At 49.2% G+C, this 23015-nt stretch overlaps 1 protein-coding gene across 7 annotated transcripts in view; it reads right to left on the reverse strand.

Annotated features, from left to right (window-relative positions):
• LOC135909139 (protein sax-3-like) overlaps positions 1 to 23015 on the reverse strand; it is a 462790-nt gene that overhangs the window by 62783 nt on the left and 376992 nt on the right. For all 7 annotated transcript variants that reach the window (XM_065440957.1, XM_065440960.1, XM_065440962.1 and 4 more), the window contains one exon: positions 6180 to 6491. In XM_065440957.1, the coding sequence (XP_065297029.1) occupies positions 6180 to 6491 (312 nt within the window). The remainder of the gene's footprint in view (positions 1 to 6179; positions 6492 to 23015) is intronic.

Here is a 23015-nt window from a genome sequence, read left to right on the forward strand (position 1 = left end):
TGTTCAGTCCTTGGCTCCTTTAGAACACAATTTAGTCCATTTTTACCAATAAAACATTAGACAGGATTTAGCTGACGCCGCCAAAATGCATGATATCATGGCGGGCTGGTGCGAGTACTCCAAGATGGTGTAGCCACCCGCCTTTTAGTTCATGCCCGTTTCCTGGTTCACCATGCGTCTTCTAGCGGTAAGAGTGGCGTTCTTGCGGTATTGTAAGAGTGTAATTTACAAATGCAGGTTAGCTCATGTTTCTTTATAGTGTTTCTTTAAGTGAGGGTGCACCCGCTTTCCTATTCCACGCAGACCACGCAGGCTTTCCCTCCCCCTCTTACTGACGTTTCGTTTCCATACTTCCAACCCATACATACGAACATAAAATAAAATCTGAAAAAAAAACGACTTATGAAAATATAGAAAACGTTGCTGTGTTCAAGATAAAACCCTCGGAGTACAGACAGCTTTTTTCGAGAATCCGGTGAGGCTGTTCATGCTGAGATCGCGGGCCTCGTCGCGTAAGCCTATTAATATCGTTTTGGGGCCCCGGTCCGTTAGACAACGATATAAGTGCGTAAGTACGCAAGGAAGAATAAGAGGAGCAAGAGAAGCACAAAACAACACGCAGAAGGCTGTCCCTTCCATTTTATCTAGCGCCAAATTTCAGCTCAGTGAGGGCGATTTTCGTTTTCCTGGCTCGTTTCCCGTTCCTCCTCCCACCGTTTCTCTAACGCCGTAAATCTGAGGCGGTCGCCTTAGCACCCTCGGTGCTGTAGGCGCGCGATTCAGCGCACCGTTGAAGGCTAGAACCGTGGGTCCTCCTGCGGCCTCTCTAGAAGCACCGTCGCTTTTGAAATTAGCGAAATATTTCATTCTGCAAGAGGCTCCCTAATGTGTGCACTCTTCTGTACTGTTGTTTCTTTTTTCCTTTGTCTCGGCGAGTTACTACCATTTCACCGGCATACTTTGCTCTTTGAATTGCTCCCTAAGTCATTGTTTTCTCTGCTGAGCTTTCTTTCATTAAATTAAAGAACGCCCATATCCACTGCCTTCCTTTCTCTCCAGCCATGCATGTCAGGAAGAGGCCCGTCGCTGTCGTTTATTCTTCAGCATTCCGCGCGAGTCAACGCCCTTTCGAGGAATTTCTCGCACTCGTGAAATATCTGACTGATTATATAGCCTCTGCTTGGATGCCGTATACTGCTCAGTTGGAGTAGCCGCCACCAAATACAGTCAAACGTCTTCTACAATGAAATGGTCGAGAATTCCAACATCCTTCGTTATACAGGTCACTTCGATGTAAAGGTCACTCGCCGTGCCACTCACAAATAGAGCATGTTACAATATGCACTAGAACAGAGAACCTTCTTCGATGTAAAGGTTGCTCACCGAGCCACTCGGCAGGCTAAAACAGGCTAACCGCGCACTACAACAGAAAACCTTTCTTTGACAAAGTGATAAAGTGTGTACATGAATTCAACATCGACATTGAAATACACGGCAATTTCTTCATTTCTTTTTGTGTGAGCGCTTTGTTTTAAAGAATTTGCGACTGCAGCCACCCTTGCTGAACCGAGGTTCACAGTAAAAGCGGTAGCTACGCGAAGTAAAGGCGCATATGGTCGAACGCTGCCATCGTCAGAATTCTTGGTTCGTTAACGGGATTTTCATCTCTAACGCCTTCATTGACATTTGCGTGCTTTCCGCCCTAGAAGACGTCGTTGATCGTTAGTTACGATTACATCGTCACGTCCTGATCAACGGTGATGTATTTGTCACTTGTCGCACCCACTGACGAGTTTCTACAAGCAGCGTACGACTTGAAGGATTTCTGGAGAAGTTCGACAAACGCACTTCTGACATGTGCATGCTCGTCAAGTGCGTCGCTAGTGTTCACGTTAGCGCTAGCGCTGATCGCAAGTGCGCAACTACTAACTGAGCGCAGCAGCTGGGCATTTAACGCAAGTTCCAGTGTTCTCTGTTGCCGATCCCACGTAGGTCCAGATGATCACAGGTGTGTGGGCTATACGCCATGAAGCACGAAGTTCTCCTAAGGCCCACTTCCTTTGTCGAGCAATTAGTGCCTGGTCTCGATGCAAATTTGGCTGATAAGACATGTCATTGCGGTATCTGTACACCATCAGTAAGACGGTATACATCCTCGAAAAGACATCTTCGAAATAAAATCAATCGCTAGGTGCAAGCAAAAAAAAGCGAGAAGTCTTCAACGTAAAAACAAACCACATGCGCGGAGTGACTATCGTAACGTATGAGACGCACGAAGCAATCAGCTAAATTCGGGCAGATAAACGCGAACCACAAGATGCGGGCCCATTTCCATTCGCCGGGTCCTTGCAGCGTCCTGCATGTACGCAGATGGCGGACACGCTAATGTTCTTCGCTGCTGCTCACTGATTGGCCTCATATTTCATGCGGAGGTGCAGGCGCGATAGAAAGAAAAAAGAAAGACGGAAATAAGAAAGGAAGGAAGAAAGAAAGAGTCAGCGAAATGAAAACAAAGGAACGCAAAAAAAAAACTCTGAGGTCGGAGCAACAGTATGAGCTCGGCCGTCCCATAAATTACGCAGCAGTGCACGCGCGCTGGCTCGCTCCTGATGGCTGGCGCTCGCTGCGCAATAGACGTCGGCTCTGTGCACGGGCGTTGATCATGCGATCGCATGTGTTTTTCGACATTTTTTACTTTGTTTATTTGTCGTTCTTTCTTTCTTCATCTCTTTCTGTCTTCCTTCGTCCTTCTCTTTCCTTATTTCTTTCCTTTTGCAAGAGACGCAAGCAACTAGTCTGGTAAAGCCTTAAGTGTTCTTGTTCTCATGGCCCAATTTCATTGTTGATATCGTTTAACAAACAAACAGCAGAACATAATATTTGGCCAGCGTGTTCCGATTGAACATGGTGTGGTGTAGCACGAAAGACAAGGCGTAACGTGAGAGTAAAACAAAACAAAAACGAAGCATACTGCGTTTCCTGTGCGGCTTACATCACCCTGCGTCGTGTCTTTCACGCTACAGCACATCATGTTTAAACACACCTTTGCGTGGAGTGGTTATTTGTTAATGCTTGTTTTTTTAGTGCGCTAACTCATCCATGCGCTTATATGTGCATTAAGCATCATTTGCCCTCCATGCTGTTATAGCCCTCATGCTAGAGGAGCCGTTAACTATGCCGACCATAGCGCAAGATTTCTGCCCAGCATATTCTTAATAAGATGCACTAAGTAGCACTTAAAGTGGCATAGACCCATGCCTTGTTACTTGAACTTTCTTTCAGTCGAGGATGATGCCCAATATATACCAACTGGATCGCTATTTCCGCAGTTTCTCCTAGGAGTGAAGTTTCCCGACATAAAAACACGGCCGATGACAAGACGCCCACTGCACTTCTGCACTTTGCCTTCGTCATCTGACTTCACCAGGCTTCCTGTCCTTCGGCTTTTCTCACAGAGCCTTGCAAAATTGTTTCATCCGGAAGAGGGCAACAATTTGAAATGAATGCCCGTAATGCAACTGGCTGTTTTGGGTTCAAGCGCCATGTCTGGTGGCGGCTTTAGAATGTGACCAGCATGAACCACTGCATATTCGCATATCTCGCTCAAATAGCCGACCTGTAGCCAGCGCATGTATACGCCAAGGTTTCAGTGCTTATCTCTCAACCAACCTGTCAGGTTATCGTTAGCATTTACCCCGACTTCGCCCTCCGCCGTGCAGTTTTAACCCCCACTCTCATATTCAAATGAGGGAGTTTCACGTTTATCTCTTGCTGTCCTGGCCGCTTATGGTCTTCAGCGAATACAGCTGATATCTGGCGGGGTATTCCTATCTCGATGCAGCATTCCACCTCAGTACCAGCATCCACGTTAAGTCTAGGAAAGCCAGCACTTCTGTGCTGGTTTAGAGTCGTTTGTATTGCGCAGTTGCGACCGTCCGAAAGAAGGTCGGAAGAAGGATCGACGATCGCTACGTTTCTTGAGACACTGACCTGAGCCTGTCGAGCACGGCTATTTCTCGCGTCGGCTCGTCCCACGCGGGCGACTCTCCGGCGCCGACATCTCGCGGCGTCGGCGCATGAAAGATACGCGAGGCGTCTGGCGGCATTCGCGACGTTCGCACTGCGCGAATCGCCCTTCTCTTTTTTTTTTTCTCTCCAGAACGAGCTGTTCCAGTATACGCTCGCGTATTCACGTCCCCTATCCGCGCGCAGGGCAAGCTCTCGCGGCGAGGATGCCGAACCAGATTAGGGCAGCGGCCCGTCCAGGTATACAGTGGGCGTCTGAGGGTACCGATGACCGCGAGCAAAGGCAGCAGCGGCGGCAGGTAGTCAGCCAGGTCGTCACCGGCGGCGTCGTAAAAAAGTCCCCGATCGCAACGGCCGCGTACAACACGAGAAGGGCGTCCGAGTTCGAAGCCGCTTTTACGCCTGCCCGCTTATCGAAGCCGTCGGCGCTCATTAATAGCACGAAGGCCAGCCGTCCGCTTCGGGGGCGCTGTGTTCTCTCTCTCTCTCTCTGTCTCTCTTTCCCCCGTTTTGTCGGTGCTGAAGCTGACCAAGGCGCCACGCGTTTGTACGAAACACACGACTATTTTGAGCGCCGATTATACGCGCGGTCTTGTCGCGCGGTCGCGACGTGTCGCGGGCGACGCCGTAAAAGGCCAACCTACGCACGCGTTGGCTCAGACTGTTCGCGAATGCACGTGTTTGTGCATGTACCTACTTGTGCTTGCGTGGGTGTGTGTGTGTGTGTGCTCGCATTTTAATTTACTTGATGAACATTCAGAGATAATGTGCTAGGCTCTCTCCGCACTGTCTACCGATGTAGTTATTGATGGGGTGTTAGCTTTTTTGCACGACAACTTTAGTTTCGTGCATTGATGCTGCTGCTACACTCTCAACAGGCCCGAAGTGTTTGGCTCGGTCAACGAACCGGAATGGGTGGTTACTGTTCGCTGTCACTACCCGTTCTGCCGCCACTATATATATACACATGCTCAATTTACACTTTTTTTTTCTGGTGCTATCTCGTTCGAGACCAGCGGTTCGCAGTGTCATCGTTCGCAGCAGCGGTAAGAACAGGCTGCCCTACTCCAGGGACCAAACGCATGTCGTAGCTCAAAGTACGATCCGTCAGGTACATTCAGTGCGGACGATAAAACGCTTCTTTCGAGCGAGTGGCTGCAAAAACCAATCAACCTAGCTACATGCTCTTCTACATTGCATACATGTCACAATGGTAATCATATCCACTTAATATTATACAAGAAGTATCTTTAGTAAGACGTTCTTTCTGGCTAGTTGGTTCACACGTGAAGGAAGGCTAAGGTTGCGCGATAAAAAAAAACGAGGTCGAGCTTTATAGGTACAATCGCGCTTTTTTATTGCCTTACTTACCATACTTCGGTTACTGTTAACACATGTGCTGTCTTCGTTTCTTTTGTTCGCTCAATTTTTTGTACGTAGCATAGACTGGTTCACTTTTTTTCTTCATGTTTATTCGGTGCAACCAGTGTTACTCAGTTAGTCTGCAGAATTCTCTCTTATGTTTTCTGCCCGAGTGTGAGTGACGATATAGTCACGTGCCTGGGAACTTGCTTGAAATCGCCTATGCTTTGATGATCACGAATAAACAGTTGGCAGTCTGCGCTCGTGGTGTTTTGTGTGTTCCTTCCGCTTGTCCTCGTTTTTTTTTTTTTGCGCAGTCTTAATCTTTCTTCAAGAATTATTTGGTTTTGGCAACATTCTATCTAAAAGCTTGTGATGTATAAATTATTCTCATTTACTGTATGGACGGTTACTAAGTTATGCACCAACCACGCCGCAAAAAGAGAAGGCGCCTCTATTTCCGTCTCTAAGACGAGCTTATTTCTCGTTGTCAAGAGTTACACGAGTATGCGTCGTAAGAATCACTCTTTCGAGCAAACTCAGGACGGCCGTCTGCTACAGTGTTCAAGGGAGAGATGGCAGGCACTGGCGGAGCTAACAGTTCATCCGGCGTTTCGATAACAGTACGCCGTCCCTGTTCGCCGTCGCAACGAAACACAGTCTCAAGGACTATGAACTCGCCAGGTGTTCGAGTGCAGACATGTCAAATGAAGACTTTGGCTCGCACACACACATGCAGAAATATTCATCCATTCTTTCACTTTGAGAAAGGGCACTACAAGGCCACTCACCGGCGAGCTCGACGCTGGCGTTTCGGGAGCGGACCGTGCCCAACGCGTTGGTGGCCGTGCACCAGTAGAGTCCGGTGTCCTGTTCCCGGCGGCTGTGCTGCACTTGCAGGAAGAACAGCTGTCCCTCGGGCAGGACCATGCGCGTGGCTGAGTTTCGCACGGGTCGCCCGTCGTGGAACCACGCGATCCGCGGGGGAGGGTCGCCGTCGGCGCCGCACCGGAGCGTCACCGGCTCGTGCTTGCGGACCACCACGTCCACCGGCTGCTCCGTGATGCGCGGCGAGCGGCCACCGCCTCCTCCGTGACTGGACGCTGCGGAAACACGCGACAGGGAGAGAGAGAGAGAGAGAGAAAAGCTATGAGCGGGCGAACTCGAGGAATACAAAATGTACGGTACGGCGCACGCTTAATAGGCACTGATTGAAAAAATGTCGCGAAACACGCGAAAAGGTGAAACAACGAGACCGGACACACAAAGGCGCATTTGTGTGTGCCCGTCTTGTTCTTCGACTTGCGCGTAGTGCGCCTCTACAATTGTGCATCCGAACCGACTTGCGCTGCTCTCAGTCTTATAGCAGGCATGTCGATAAAGACAATGTCACAAAATATATATATACATATACTCTGCACAGCTTCATGCATATCACAGCGCCCAACAATCGAAGGCGTCCTACTGACTACGCCGTCCTTTCAAATGTAGACTAGTTGCACTTGTAAAACAAATTGAAATGCAAACTAGAAGAGAAAAATTTTAATGGGGAGAGGTGTAGGCGTGAGGAGAATTCGTGTGCGACCGCCGCGGCTACTCAATGAAACAATGTATGGCTGAATTCACAATCTGCGCGGCTAGTGACATGGTGGGTGAAAATCTCTAATTTACGCCAGCTGTGAATAATAACGTAGTTGCTCATGCTGATGCCGCGCTTGGCACGCATTGGAAGGGCCCCGTCAAACTGAAATTGAGAATTTTGCACGAAGGAAATTATTTACGAACCAAGCCAAGTCGGTCTCATACAGCTTAACGAAAAGCATTTCACTTTCATCATACCAGTGAATGCTTACTGCTTAACTTGACACTGCCATACAGTACGTTGAAGGCTATGGTGCCTACTAATGAAAATCCAGTGGGCGATATGAAAAGAAATGAACATTTCTTGAATTTTACTTAAAATAAAGATTGTGTTCTTGCAATAAAAAATACTGTTGTCAAGTTAGAAGATTCTCCGCAGCCTGCTTAAGAGTTATCAGGTAGTCGCACTAAGACCGGCCGCTCCATCCTCTCTCCGGATGAACATAAAATCTGCATCGCACGGATTCCGCCGATAAATGAGATATGATTTTGCCACAGTTTTTTTCATGCTTTCTTGACGGCAGTGACGCAGTTCAAGACCTTTATTCGCGTAAATTTACTACTGGAATGCTTCTAACACTTCGTGCACTTTAATCGACCCCTATTTGCCTGGCAAAAATACGGAATAAAAGACACCGCTGACGTTGAGATGGAGTAGCGCAAAAATACTGTAAGGAGCTTAAGCGGTAAAAGTAATAACTCAGAATGTCTTTGCGACTGTGGAGAACGTTCGCCTTGCCATATATGCAGAACATTCAGGCGCGCTTCAACGCTTATGCGAAAACTCGCGCGCACTTATTGAATTTGCTTCGCGAACCTCTTTCCCGAGCAGCCTGCAATCGGTGCCGCCACTGCAAATTTGGCGGGCGTACGGGGAAGGGTCTATTTTTATTGAAGCGGGAAGGGGGGGGGGGGGGTAGGGTGCGCTGTCCTGGGAAGACAGGAACTGCCTCTTTGTTGCTTCAGGTTTCGGCACCGAGCAGACCCTCGAACGACCAATGGAAGACGGCGGGGACCCAGTGCAGCCCCGGTGCGCAATATCCGGATGGCGGCTGGGGGCGCGCACTCGACTTTTCGACGGTTCCTCATGTGCCTTCGCCAGCAATATCGCAAGCAGCTATGGATTTTCGTCGAGCTGTTTGCTTCCAAAACACCGACATCGAAAGGTTCATTTATATCGCCTATTTCGAGGTAACGGTATTTTCATTCGTACGACCAATGGAAGACGGCGGGGACCCAGTGCAGCCCCGGTGCGCAATATCCGGATGGCGGCTGGGGGCGCGCACTCGGCTTTTCGACGGTTCCTCATGTGCCTTCGCCAGCAATATCGCAAGCAGCTATGGATTTTCGTCGAGCTGTTTGCTTCCAAAACACCGACATCGAAAGGTTCATTTATATCGCCTATTTCGAGGTAACGGTATTTTCATTCGTGCATGCGAGCCATATAAGCAGTGTCTTGTTTTTTTTTTTCTGTCTCCTTATTACTCCCTCCCATCTTTTAGCGGGAGAACGTATAGAGTGGAGGCCGCGCTGTGCCCATACTTGACCACTGCGAAAACACGTGCTCCTGCAACCTCGGAAGCCGCGAAGTCGACCGCAGCGTTATGAGATTTCTACAAGACTTCGCGTTTTAATATAGCGGCGCAGTAAAGGAAGCGAGGGGTAGCTTAGGTGCTATAATGAAAACAAAAGTTACATAAAAAAGACGCGAGGATAACTGGGGCGTTGCTCTGGTTGACTAACAGGAAGGGTAAAATGAAAAACGGAGATAGAGGAAGGATAGAAGCACGAATAACGCCAAAGAAAGTGACAACGCCATGGCGGAGCCAGAAAGCTCTTGACATCACGCGTTTTTTCCTCATGCTCGCAAAATTGGAAGGCTCGATCCCCTGACCAATGTTTCGTCTTTTATTTGCTCCGTATGGTTGTATAGCCTTTTAATCAACTGCAAAGGTTTCGTTTATCTACTGTAGATGGGAACCATCCGCATTTACAGGTCTTTGACAGCTTTCGCAGGGTAACTTCTCTACGTCCGTCAAATACCAGATGAAGACAGCAAGGATGACGACCTAACTGCAACTTCATAATGATCGTTCATCTACAAAGAGCCTACGACTATAGGAGCAATGCGGCTTTATTAAAATTTACGGACAACAGACCTTGGTGACATTTTCGATAACACCTGTGGTAGCGGTGTAATGTTACGAATGAGTAAAGCAACAAATGGCGTTGTGGACTACTCGATTTAGAACAGGCGTGATTCATGGTCGAACGTCCCCATTTAGTGGCACAGTATATGTTCTAAAACAGGAAACACTGCAGTGGCAGCATTACACTCTCAATGAAAGCATGAACAAGGGGCTTTAACTCTTTTGTGCACGGAGCAATGCATAGATTCATTAGCATAGCTTTGAGACATCATCTTTATCTGTGGCTGCAAACGGCAGTAAAAGAAACATTCGTCACGCATTAGAGACTCTTACTGTTCATATTACATGGCAAGGTACAAAGATATTCGCTTATAGGGAAACTGTTCCATTTATTTTACGATGTCCCGTCGGCTCATATGGGATGCCGAGGTTCGCACAGAGAACGTATAGAGGATGAAAAAGGGTGGCCGCATGGACCACAGAGAAAGAAGCCTGAACTATACCCTCATCCCCCACGCTGCAGCCCTTTCTCACAAAGAAACGGTCAACTATCGCGCCATCGTATGACACGTAGAGACAGCATAGATGTGAGCTTGGACGGCGGTAACCAGGCAAAGTGCGATCCAATTCTAAATCAGGCAGAGGACTGGCGCGTTTCGCTCGGTGAAAGACGCACAAGCAAACAAAGAAGTCCGCAACGGCGAGCAAATCACCACACGAAAAAAAAATCCCACCTCTTTCACGGCTCTAGTACGAATCGCGGCTTTCACGTCTTTCATTCGGGCGAGTTCGTGAAGAATCTCCTTTTGTTGGACCGATGCGCACAAGACAACAGATCGAAAGAGGAAAAGATTAGGATCCCATGCCATCAAGCGATGCACTGCCGTCGAGCGAGTTGCACCACTGTAATCCATGCGAAGAACGCAGACCGATCAGCCTAGGGCCGGAAAGAGAGACGCGTTTGCACGCTAAACGGGGGAACATACGGTACCCGGACGCTCCCAATTAGGGACGCCCGCCTTTGCGGTGGAGCCGCCCGCGTACTCTTGTCAATGGGAGCGTTGCACTGAAGTGGACTGAGGAAGTCCCCTGTGCGCTGTTCTGGCACGTATACACTCTCAATGGATGTCACGGAAAGTCAAAGGCGCATTTTCCGAACGAGCGTTACATTGAACAAAGCGAGGCCACAATTGGGGGTATGCCTCGGGTTTTTTTTTTTGTACTTGCGCCAGCGACGACTCGAAGATGATGCTAGCGAATCGAACGAACTGCATGCCTTGGAGGCGACGACGCGCTTTTGAGTAGCGGCGTCTTCGGTCCTTTCACGATCATGTGCCCCATATCTTCTCTCTATCTTTCTCTCTCTCTCTGTCTGACTGTCTGTTCTCCTTCCTCTTTTTTTTTTCTTTCTTTAGAGAGGTTTATTATTTTGCATTTCTGGAATGCTACGTGTTGCGACACGCCTGCGTTGCAGCGAACGGCGGCAATCCACCGGAAACGTATGAGTAGCGCGATCCATAAAACAAACTTTTTGTCCTATTCTGTGCTTAGCCACTTGCCTAATGACGTAAGTGAATTAAAAATATTTATTATTTATTGGCACACACGGTGACAAATTCACAAATAATATCACTCTGTCCCCTTTAAACGACTGACATCCTTGTCCTTCGGGAGGACAGATGGTATTTTAGTGCACTGATGACGCGCCTATGCCTGTACATGACCCACAAGGAAGAGAAGCCAACCTGACAAAGAAGAAAGCACTCGTTACGACAAGCCAACTATGGCTGCAGTCACGTTCTGTAATCACAGATGCCGAGAGCAGTCGGCATTTGCGGAACCCGTCCGTACGTGATTGCTGCGCACCGGAAAATTTTTTATGGCCGCTCGGGGGAGGAAACGCGCTGTATATGTCGGGCGTGTAACAACTTCGGACACGTGTCTAATGGCCAGAGCGTTACGCGGACTTTATCGGGAGCGGTGTAGCGTTTGACGACACCGACGTGTGCTATATATATATATATATATATATATATATATATATATATATATATATATATATATATATATATATATATATATGCAGCCTAGGTCAATTAACCACCCCTCGCTACACCTCGGCGAATTCGGTTTACGCGCAAGGCGCCATCAGGCAGGTGTCGCACGCTTTTCACGACCTACTTGGCGCATTCACGCGCGAAAACGAGGTCATTAGGTTGTCATTGCTAAAATAGGCGGCATTCTCCTTCTTGGCATAATTTTTATTTGTTTCCGGGGAGCCGCAGCGCTTAGAATATTAGCGCACATAGATGCGCGACACACACACACACACACACAAACTGCGCTGTGTTCTTCGTCTTCAGCACTCGTCCTGCGGTGTATGAACTATGCGATTCACCAACAGGCCCACGTTTCAACCTTATTGAAATCTTTTTTTCGTTTGTTTGTTGGTTCTAATAATAATCAATTCATTTTTCAACTGTGCGACGGTTTGAGTAAATCCACATTCTGAGCCGCAGCAGCCGGCCCGTTCGCAACTTCAATGGCCATTATATAGCAACACATGCGGGAGTCCACTCCACGGGCGAAAGTGGGGGTGAGGAAATGTTGGAAGAGTCAACGCTTTCACAATTTCTTGGAACACTAAGAAGTGTGACAGATAAAATTAAAGAGAATTGCTGTCTACGCGGCTGCTTTTCATTCTTGCTCAAAGCGACCTAATGAGAAAAAGAGAAAAGAAGAAGAGCTGGTATAGTAAGTAAGCTGTCCTGTGGAGGGGTTCTATAAAGTGTACCACACGCACGTGCAATTGGTGGGTGCCCTAATGTGGCTTAGTTGTCTTTTTCGCACACGTTGCACGAAATAATGAAAGTCAGGTACACTGAATATAACAAGCTCCTCCGCGGTGCTTTGACGCAGTTTAAACGGGTGCTATTTCATTGGCTTACGTAGCCGGGGGGGCTATAAGTACAGCACCCACGTGTCCAGGCGACTTTTCTGACGATTGACGCATCGGGAATAGGAAGGACGCCCCGCAGTCGAGGGCGCAACAACGCAAAGAAAAATGAAAAAGAGAAAAACGCTGAACCCACAAATGGCCTCCGATGTAGCCGCGGGGCTCAAACGTGCATAACTGTCAATCCGCAGGCGCAGTTTATACAAGTGTCGAATCATTGTGGCGCTCGTAAAAAGCGGCGGGTGTTCTCCGCACAACGCCGTCGAGTTGTGTTTGCGCACCCGGTTTCACCAGCTCCTACGGCAGCGGAGGCAAGCACACAGCGGAAGCGGTGGCGCCTGATCCCCTATATTTTCTGAGAAGCGAACCCGTGTTGGCGTGCCGCCCCCCCCCCCCCCCTCTATTGCCCCCTCCTCCCTTGCCCCCTTGCGAGAGCGGCCAGCAGGCGACGGTAATTACGCGACCGATACGGGGCTTTCGCGAAAGGGGCTGGGCAAAGTGCTGAGCGTGGACAACAACGGGAACGCTTTGTTTTCGGGCAGCAGACGTAGGACGCCCTCCCCATCTGCCGCCCACTCGTGCCCGGGCGGCGATGAGGCCGGCTGCGCGGAGCTGCTAGGCGGCTCCTCGCTATACAAAGGCCAGGCCGCTTACTGCGAACCGTCATCAGCTGTGCGTGTGTGCGATGATCGCGTTCCGCTCTGACGAACGCGCCGTCAGAGCGGCGAGCATCGTCTGTGCGGTCTGGCTGAGTCAAAACGGTACAGCGCCGCGGGGGCCGTAAGCCGCGGCGTCAGCTAACCGAGCGCCCAACTCGACAAATGTGGGTGCAGCAAGTTGCGAAAAGGTTCGGAGGAAGTTAGCAGCTTCGTCGAGCCCACGGGACTAAACTAACAGTCGTCTGCCGAAACCATAAGGCGGAAGTGAAACTACGCGTGGGATAACACTTCTACTTTTCTTTGCTTTTTCTTTGTTAGCTGGGAAAAATAAAAATGTTGGTCATAGAAATAGCGGGCCAATTCCAAAATTTTAGCCACCGCAGTCTTTCATAGTGGGCTACCTTGTATACATGTTCCGCATTAGCGTAATCAAGCCAAAGAAAAGCGGAGACGAAGCGAATAACTGAACAGGATTCAGCCTGGTACGAATCGTGTACCGTACCGCAGCGTCTTTTTTTGGAGAATTCTTTCAGTAGCTGACGATTCCAAAAAACAATTCTGCGTTCGCGATTGAAAGAAGTGTTTGCTCACTTTATACGTATAGTTTCGCAGTCAGGCAGCCCACCAAAGTGGGAGAAATGCAAAAACGAAAAATGGGGCCGTATTGTGCAAATCTTATTACCACTTTCCATTTTGTTTGTCTTATTTAGTATAGAATGGCGCCACACCTTCGTTATCGGCACTATCGGCAATTTGCTACGAAGAACAAAAAAAAATTGAATCGAAGGAACACAATCCTTAGATAATTCTGCCTCTGCTCTTCTAAATTTAGTTTATATCATTTTTTTTTAATTTCGAAAGTCTTCACAAGCTATATGAGCTCTTAAAGCCCACAAGTACCCTGATAAAACTAATGTGAGAGTAAAAAAAGCCTCCAGGACATGCGTACCATGACTGTGACCCAGCATCGCCATAAATTGACCGCGCTCAGCGTACAGTTCCCGCATCCACCATTACAATTTACCGATCCTCGACTTCGAGAGACACGTCACTACTCGGAGAACTCAGACGTTTGGGTTGTTGTTGGTTGGCATGAGCGATATTGAAAAGGGCTTCGCCGATTTTCGACCACCGACTTCTACTGGACGCTTTGCAATCGGTGCCGCAGGTAAGACAGTTTTGTTTCCCCCGGTAAACGCACTGATCAGTCGCAGCATCTAGACATCCGCTGCAAGGTGCACCAACGGTTATTCAAAATAATTAGAGTTCAAGAATCACTGGATTCCTGCAAGTATGTTCAATTCCATCTCTGTTATATCTTGTGCTACACGGTATTTGAACGAAAGCCTGTGAATTTCGGCTACTGTGCCCATGCCGTGCCTCTGTTTCTCAGTCTCTCCAAACGGACGTTTCGGAAAGAATGCATCCATGTTATATCTACGCTAAGTAACCAAAATTTCGGAAAGCGTTCAGCGGATGAACTTCTCCTAACACATCACTAATCTCCGACATGACAACGTCCCCTGCGTAAAGTCGAAATGAACGATCCAAACATATACCATCGCATTTAGAATACCGTGTATATAACGAGGCTGTTCCAGTATCCGGAGTGACACACTTCTTTTGCCCCATTCAGAATCGTTGAGAGACCCGTAATGTGGCAGTTATTTTTGGTTCGGAAGCGGTGCGGTGAGATATAGACGCCGTCCGCCTGAGTTATCTCAATACGTGAGCGGTTGCTTCTAATTTTTCCGGAAAAGTGAAAATCTAAAAGGGTTCGTTGCCTTTCTAGAACTATGGTCCCCGAGGGGAACCTACTATGGTGACTGTGTCCACTCAATACAAAGCCTGTCCTGTGTTTCACGTCATTCTTGCAGACCTTGGCACATGTGTCTCATGCTTCTTGCTTGGTTTTACTTTGGAGAAGCCACACCGTGTGTTGCGTGAAACGGGAACGTGGAAGATTCTCTGAGCGCTTTGTTGGGGGCAACTATTTCTCCTGGCTTTCAGGCTCAGTCTTTCGCGCTATACTTACTTCAATCTTTCTTAAGAGCTTGTTTTATACGTACGCACATATCTAGACATACGTGACGACTGTTTGCGCCTTTCTGCGCTCTGGAAAAATGGCCGCATGCGATTGCCTTGCTGCATGTTTGTACATCCGGCCAATCTTTTCCAACTGATTATCCCAACTATGCTGGAGGATCAGTTCCATTTTATTAGTCGACACTCACTCACTCACTCACTCACTCACTCACTCACTCACTCACTCACTCACTCACTCACTCACTCACTCACTCACTCACTCACTCACTCACTCACTCACTCACTCACTCACTCACTCACTCACTCACTCACTCACTCAGTTTTCGTACTGACGTCCTCACGCTCTACGCAGTGATTCCCAGCAGACTGTTCTTTTGTTTTGTCGCTTCCTGACGAGTTCAATGGACTCCGCTCAGTCGCCGCTGCCAAATGTTTCTTGGTGAACGACGTGCACAGCTTGATGACTTCCGAGGTTAAAGCGGGAAACCCTGTAGCCGGAGGAGAAACAACGGAAGTAGCAAGAGTAGATGCTTCGGACGGGACAACGCTTGCACAGCACTAGTAACTGTCCCTCGTCGAGAGGATAAGTGAAGAAAAACCAAGATTCTATCGGTGTGTGCGTTAAGTTATCCTGTCGGCCTGTATGGACAAAGGTAAAGCTACGAGGGGGAAAAAAAGAAGGGTGAAATAGGTGACGACGGCGGAGTGCTCTTTAGAGCCTTTTTGGAACCTCGAGAACAGCAGCGACCAAATGACGCCGGAAAACGGGGGACAGTAATGGCCAACTTCCGGTCTCGGCGTTGCCTCGCAACGTGCGCATGCAGGGAAGCGCGTGCCGGGCACCAGCCGACTCCTCCCCCCTCCCCCCCCCCCTTCGTTCTCGGCAGCCCACATGTTGTCTCGGTAGAAAGGTGCAGCGTTGTAGAATAGTCAGCTACTGCGTCCGCCAATCAGAAGAGCGAGTCTGAGCGCAAAGGCCAGGCAGGAAAACGTCTAGAAGAATGCGGGAATAACATCGCGTGCATGCTGACTCGGGCACAACTGTCTGTCTTTGCCTTAATTCTGTCTCTGACTGGTGTTGCTGCTGCTGTGAAAAGGTGCGAGAGCCATAGATGTAAGATTTCTCAGGCAAATGAAAAAGAAGAAAGGAAAGTTCTCATAGCGTTTTTAACAATATATATGTAATTAACACGGAGTAATTTGCGTGATTGTAATAGATTATGCTTTAATATCAATAACTGGATTACACATCGTCCAGTCGGGAAGTAGAGTGATGTTTGAAACGCAAATAATCAGAACACCCGACCAAGATAGCATAGAAAGTTCAATTAAGTTAGCAAGGCTTCCGTCTGGATGCCGAATCGACTTATCCCTTCAAGAGCAGCCTCTTGGTAGGCGTTTTATTTATTGCGTTTCTAATAGGAAAGCAGCAATAATACACCAAACATCATATACTGACATCCTAAAGCGATTGAATATTCGAATATTCCTATACTTTCTTTTGTTTTCTTTCCCGAAAGTTCCCTACAATATCGGAGTTTTGCTTTGATAACAGAAAATTCCAAACCCTGCACAGTGCCAGTGAATTAATGCAGGTAAATATAACAAAGATTTATATACAAATAGCGTAGTGCACGGCGACTAATGACAACAAAAGAAGACCACTCCCTCCTTCATTAACTCGCGCAGCCGTCCTTACTGTAGCATGAACTTTGTCTATAGCATTATCATAGCTCACCAACAGCAATCGAACCATTGTGAGACCATGAGGCACACAGTGCGCAAAATTTCAAGCCCCTATTTATTTGTTCCTTTCAAAAGCTCGCAACATCACTTTCTCGGAAACGGAAAGAGCACCTCTGCGCGCGAACCATTGGCTTTCATTCACAGTGACAACGGTCATCTTGCTTTGTTTTTGAGTCCTTTTCAGCGGGTGAAAGACCTCGATGCCTTTCATTGGTGCCAGCTGCTTCTATTCTGTCTGTGGCAGTTAGTCGCGAACAAAATACCTATAGTCCATACGCCCTACGTGGAGCCATCAAGTCGTAGCTTGTACAGCTCACATCAGTTGCACGTTGTTCTTTCCTTGCGTCACTGCTTCAAAAAAGAACGCTCAGCAGGGTGGCAAAGGGCACCGGGAGAGACCATACAGCGGGTCAAACGGAGAGGGGCTGCTTAGAAGAGATCCTCGATGATAAGTGACCTTAAGTGGGCTGTGCGTGTGAGAAAGGGTAACCGACTCCGGGGAACGAGCGGCTCAACGGAAGGGAACACGCACGGGCGGCAAGTGTAATTAGAGAAATGAAAATGAGACCGGGGAGGACTCCGGGGCTGATCACAATCATTCCGAGGCCCCCGTCGGAGTGGCTGACGGATGAGCGCGCTGAATCAACAGCGAGGCGGGAACCTCGACCGCGGCGCCTTCGGCTGCGTCTCTGTTTAGCGCCGAGTCGGCGACCCTGGAGGAAGACGATTCCAGGAGAAACGGTCGCAGAAATCGGCTTTGCCGCCCTGCCGCTGACCTTGAGCACGTTGGTTTTCTTGGAACCGTTTATGACTTTTTATTTGTTTTATTCATAGATTAAATATATTGGTAACAAACATGTCGCCGGCCACAGCGAAATGTTAAATGAAAGGAACGATGACGCGCGGTGTGAACAATTCTCACACACACAAGGTGTTTCGTCACTACACGTGGAGCACGTGTGATCGCGACCAACCTTGATCGTGCACCTGCCCCACGCTCTGTCTGTCTCTCTATCTCGCTCTCTCTCCTTTCATTTTATTTGTCTACTCGGTCGATCCCGGCTGTAGCGGCCGCATTTCGATGGGGGCGAAATCCAAGAAAAAAGAAAAGAAAAGCGCTCGTACACTCATAGTGAGGTGCAGCTTTAAAAAACCCAGGTAATCAATTAATCCGGTAGGGCACGTTGCAAGTGCTAGGCGGCGCCCTGTCTTTCCGACCCCTAGCGCCATCTGACGAATAGTTGCGCGAATGTGGTAGGATTACTCGCGGCATCAGAAGACCGGGCTGCGTGTTTGGTGCACGCGAAACAGCGTGCCGATATTAATTTTAACCGGGTTTTGGGAATTACAAGAACTCCACAGCTTTTTTCGTGAAAAGAATTTAGAGAAACGAAGTCGTCTATTTGAAGTGGGGCACTTCTACGACGTGAGGGAAGTGTTAAACTCGCACTGATCGGAAGTGACTGCTAGGTGTATTCCACAAACGAAAAATAACGCACCAGCTAGATGCGTGGAGCTCAGCGTAAGTTACTTCGTTTTCTACGGTGTGGACGCATGAAATTATAGGCGACATTGATTCTTGGAGCTCGGCGACAGCAGACAAATCCTAGCGGGGAGCTGCGATTGCCGTGCTGGCATCGCAGGGAAGTGCAAGGACGCCGCGGTAGTTTCCCTGTACATACAGTACGGCAAATACGAATCCAAAACATCTCATCCAAGAACGTGGGGCGTACGAACGACTCGTAAGACCTACCCGATGTATTCTAACGTTGCTCTCCCCAAACACAAAAAAAGGGGAGGACCTTACCAGTTGTGTTAGACTACGTTGGGAAAATATTTTCGCCCAAGTTAGTGGAAGTACGATACTTTTATGTTGCGATTTTCCAGTGCGTGCAAAGGAGGTTCCAATAAACCACGCCGCCAAAAATTTTGGTGATCTCAACTGCCCCTTAGTTGATATGCTGGGCGCAGAAGGGTGTATGCCAGCTCAAATAGCTGCAACCTCTCCTCAAACCTCTCAGCAAGCCCTAGCGCTCTTTGAATGGGAGAGGATTGGGAAAGAGTTCCACTGCTTTACTGCGGTACAGTGTGGGAACAAACTACTTTGTTTGGTGTATATCCTGGTACGCACTGCAGGTGTCCCGTTGCTGCCATCATTGCTGTAAAAGCAAAGAATTCAGCGTTAACGCGCTTGGCATAACGCCGGAACATAAAACGGCATGTTCCGTCGGACGAGCCCTATCCAGTGTTGACGCCATTCTGCTTCATGCGGTCTGCTTGGAAACCTGTAAAACTTTGTTCCTCGTGAGTTGGTGTACGTGCTGTTGCAGCCCACTACGCAACAGCTCGTGTTGCACTTCGCCATTGCTCAGAAAAGGCAACAGCTACGCGCGAAACAGCGCGCAGACAGGCTATCCGAACGCAAGCGGGCCGGTCTTATCCTGCCGGTTCCGCGCTCGCCGCCGCGAGGGGCGCCCTTGTAGGGGCGAGAACTACGTTCGCACCCTGCCTATGGCGTGCCTCAATATCATATCGTGGTTTTCGCTAGTAAAATGTTAGAATTTATAATTGATTTATTCCCTCTACCTTTCACACCCCTTTACTCAGTCTAGGGTAGCAAACCGAACTTTCTGGTATGGGTGACCTCCTCGCCTTTCTCCTTTCTTTCGCTTCCCTCCCTCTCTCTTTTGGGTTTCAGTTCACGAGTTGGATGAGTTAACTGCACTATGCTCTAAAACGGTAGCCTTTCGTAGATCTAGAACTGGCTTTTCACAGCGGGTTTCTGTTCACTAAACAAGGAAAGAAGGAAATAGGACAGAAATAACAAACAAAGCAAGAAAACATAAGGCAGCACCACAGCGCCACGCCTTGCTATCCGTCTGGCGCAGAATGAAACTGCTTGGCTCGCCGCACGTCCACTTACATCTGATAGGCAATTACGGCTTATTATTAATGAGGATAATGCCGATACGAGCCGCCGTGGAATGGGGCTAAGAGGGGCTTTGCACTGAAGCCGCGTCGCGACAAGCACCACGAAAACACGCACGCTCACCCTGGAATGTGACCGGCGCTCATAATCAGTCGCATAGCGGCGTGAGTATACTTACCGTCTGTGAGGGGGGGGGGTGGGGGGGGGGGCTGCAGGTAGTATGCGTTGTCACCTAAAAACCGTGCAGCTCTCCAAAAACCTGTGGTTGTCATTGCCCGTGAGCCGCGTTTGTAGAGCTGCTAGAAACGCGGCAACCGGTTTATGCAATTTTTTTACTTGAATCCCCGTTCCCGCTCATGCAAGACCACCTCTGCGAACTCGACCGCGCTGTTGGATAACTGGCTGTTCTAGCTTCGAAGACAGTGCACGGTATTAGCGAGAAGTGGTATGCATATTTGCTCTGATAATACGCAAATAAAATATATAACAAGCGATGCGAGGTGAACCCGCTAATTTTCTCGGCTATAAGAAATTAAGTCTCTGGGCGCGAAGTCCTGTCTAAGACTGGAAACGATTTGTCTTCCTGTCACGCCATGCTCTCCGAAAGCCTTAAAAGGGGGCCGTGTAGGTCACGCCTATGTGACTGGCTGGGTCACGTGCTGTCCGCCGCTTGTACAGGTCCAGATCTGAACGCGATACAATGTAAAGTGCTAGCACGAGCGATTGTCAGTGCGCGGTCTCCGATGTGCACAAGATGGCGATTAATCATGCTATTCAGCGTCGACTACATGGGCACGCCATATTCAGTGACGTTAGCCTCGCGAAGTGGGCCGCGCAATCTTGTTCACAGTCGCGTAAAGTTTGCGGGCCGATCCTCGCGCATAACTTTCCGTTTTCGCCTGAGATAAGCTCTTCGGACAACGCTTGTACACGTAATACAAAAGGAAACGTATTAATGCAATTGTCCCACGAACTTTGCTGAACGGGTGTTTTGTGTACATACGAGTTATCACTGAAGTTCACCAGAAGTACTAAGACAGAACTAGAGGATTTTTTATTCTCAAATTAAAAGGTTACAGCAACCTATCATTGTGCACTAAAAAAGAAAACAAAGAAGACTGTATGTGCGTGGGGAGGGGTGGGGACTGGGGAGGGTATCTGCGTAGTTATGGGGAACAGATGCACAATGCGTACAGAACATGGCGAATGACGTACGGGGTCTGCACTGGATGCGCGATGAGTACACTATTTTGCCCCACAATTTTCTTTGGATACGGCATAATTAAGGAGTATGACTGCAAGGAGCAACAAGACAGAGATGGGAAAGGCAGCTATGTTAACCAGATGCAAATTTCCGGGTTCGCTACTTTGAGCATGGTTGAGGCAAGAGCGTTAGCAATACGGGAGCGATAGAGAGAACCAGAGAGCGATGGATAAAAAAAAGGGACAAAGAAAGAAACGAAAACTGCTAGAATCATTCACACAGGCCGGCGGACCGCAGAAAGTGCTGTATTACTTGCACAGCTTTCTGACGTGATGACGGTTCACGTCTTCTTGCAAAAACGCAAGAAAAAAAAACTATGACATAGATAGCGGAGTCGAAGGAAGCAAGTACGAGTGGGAAAAGGTAAAGAGAAATACCCGGCCTCTCCAGCGTATGCAACGGCGCGCGGGAGTTTTCGTGCAAACCGCCTCAAAGGGACCACACATCGCGAACTCGGCGGGCGCGTTTCCGTCGCCGCCACGCGTTCTCCGCTGCCACTCCGATCGTTTGAGAGCGAGGAAGAGGAGAGGAAGAAAACGAAGAAGCCGCCTATGAAGCCAGCGTCAGAGGAAGAGAAGCAAGCGCTCTCGTCGGGTGGAGCAGTATACTCGCCGAATATGACGAAGCTGCGGGGATGGCGGTGTACGCCCAATGCGCTCTGCTTACTACTATACCGCACGGCAACGTGATGGTGCGTTGCGGTGTGCCCGACAGAGGAGGCAGGAGAGATTTGCCAAAGAGAAAACAAACGTGAAGAAGCGTCTAGGCGAAAAGGCACACACACGGTTGTGGCGTCAAAACCAGCGCGCGAAGAAAAGTGCCCCGAGGTCGTAAAAGCTGTACGAGTGGGCGAGCACATGGCCGGAATACGTACGTGAGAAAAGTGACGCCTCGGCTGTGAGAGCTGGGCGGAGGGGCTCATCGCGGCGGTAGGGGCGCCTTCGCACACACACACACGTAGGAGTTTCTAAACTATATACTCGAGGGAAGACGCGGCTAGCGTCTGCGTGCGCCGTCTCGTTCTGTTGTTCAGTCACGGTGACGGAACAACCGAGGAGACCACGAACCCAGTAGTTGGTTGGGCTTCGTCAGTCTGTTTTCACGGAACCTTGTGGATCGTGATATTAACTCTATAATTAAGCTCATTTTTTGTCTCAAATGTCCTTCCCTTATGACAACAATTGACATCGTTTAGTTTTAAACAACCTGCCGATGGAGCCTATTACACATCTCAATATCAATGACCAGCAGGGTCAATGACACAGTTTATTGTCTGCAAGAGAGCACAGGGTTTCTATAAGAGTCATAAGTTATGTGTAGGCTAACAGCTTAATAATCAAAAAGCTTCCGCGACACACAACTGTTCGTGCGAAGGGGCACCGTCCTTAAGAACTTTGTTAAACAGCAGGAATGCAAGAATAGCTCGGGCACTCACGCGTGCTCACAACAGTCCAGACGACATCAAGAGTTGTCCATTAGGGGGGACGCAAGCGGCTCGCGTACCCAAGGGCCCAAATCCGGCTTTGGTTTTGGCGCGAGGGAAGCGGCTCGCCTACGTAAGCAGAACTAAAGCCCCCTTGCATGCCCTGATCTAAAACTGTCTATTAGGGTGACGCGCACGCGTGCTCTCACTGGAAGTGTGTGTGACAAGTCTCGAGCTTTCTTGTAAATAAGGTGCCCATTAGCCAGAAGCTGACGCCTTCCCTGGGCGCCTCGTAACGGCAATTATAGCAAGGCAGAGGAGATGCAAGGCAAGACGAGTGCCGAACGACCGCTGGCAACGAGGGAGGAAGCATAAAGACCGCAACAGTGCGCCTTCCGGAGACAGCCCAAGCATAAACCCTTTGCTGCAGGAAAGCACCCCCAAATCTCCCTCGTCTGCCGAATCAGTAGCAGGCGGCAGGGTCCTGGAATCCACACACGCCGGATGAGAAGGGAAAGGCAGGGTTGGCGGCATTCCGCCGTAAACGCGGCAGCCGTGCCATGGGCGAGGATTGTCTTGATGGCTCCATCCCGCAGCGAGAGAACCCTGAGTTATGGAGGCAGGCGTTATTGGAGCTAAAGGGCTGCTGCCGCTGCGGCGGCTCGGCGGGCCCAAACCCCGCGTCGTTCCAGCATCTCGCGTGCCGGAATGGCGTGCACGTAGCTCTGGCTGTAAACGGGCAGGCGTGTGGTACGTATAGTACACCCGGAGCGGGCTTGCCTCAAGGCGGTGCGACCACGGCTCGTGGCGTAC

This window comes from Dermacentor albipictus, chromosome 4, assembly GCF_038994185.2.
Source record: "Dermacentor albipictus isolate Rhodes 1998 colony chromosome 4, USDA_Dalb.pri_finalv2, whole genome shotgun sequence".
Lineage (NCBI taxonomy): Eukaryota > Metazoa > Arthropoda > Arachnida > Ixodida > Ixodidae > Dermacentor > Dermacentor albipictus.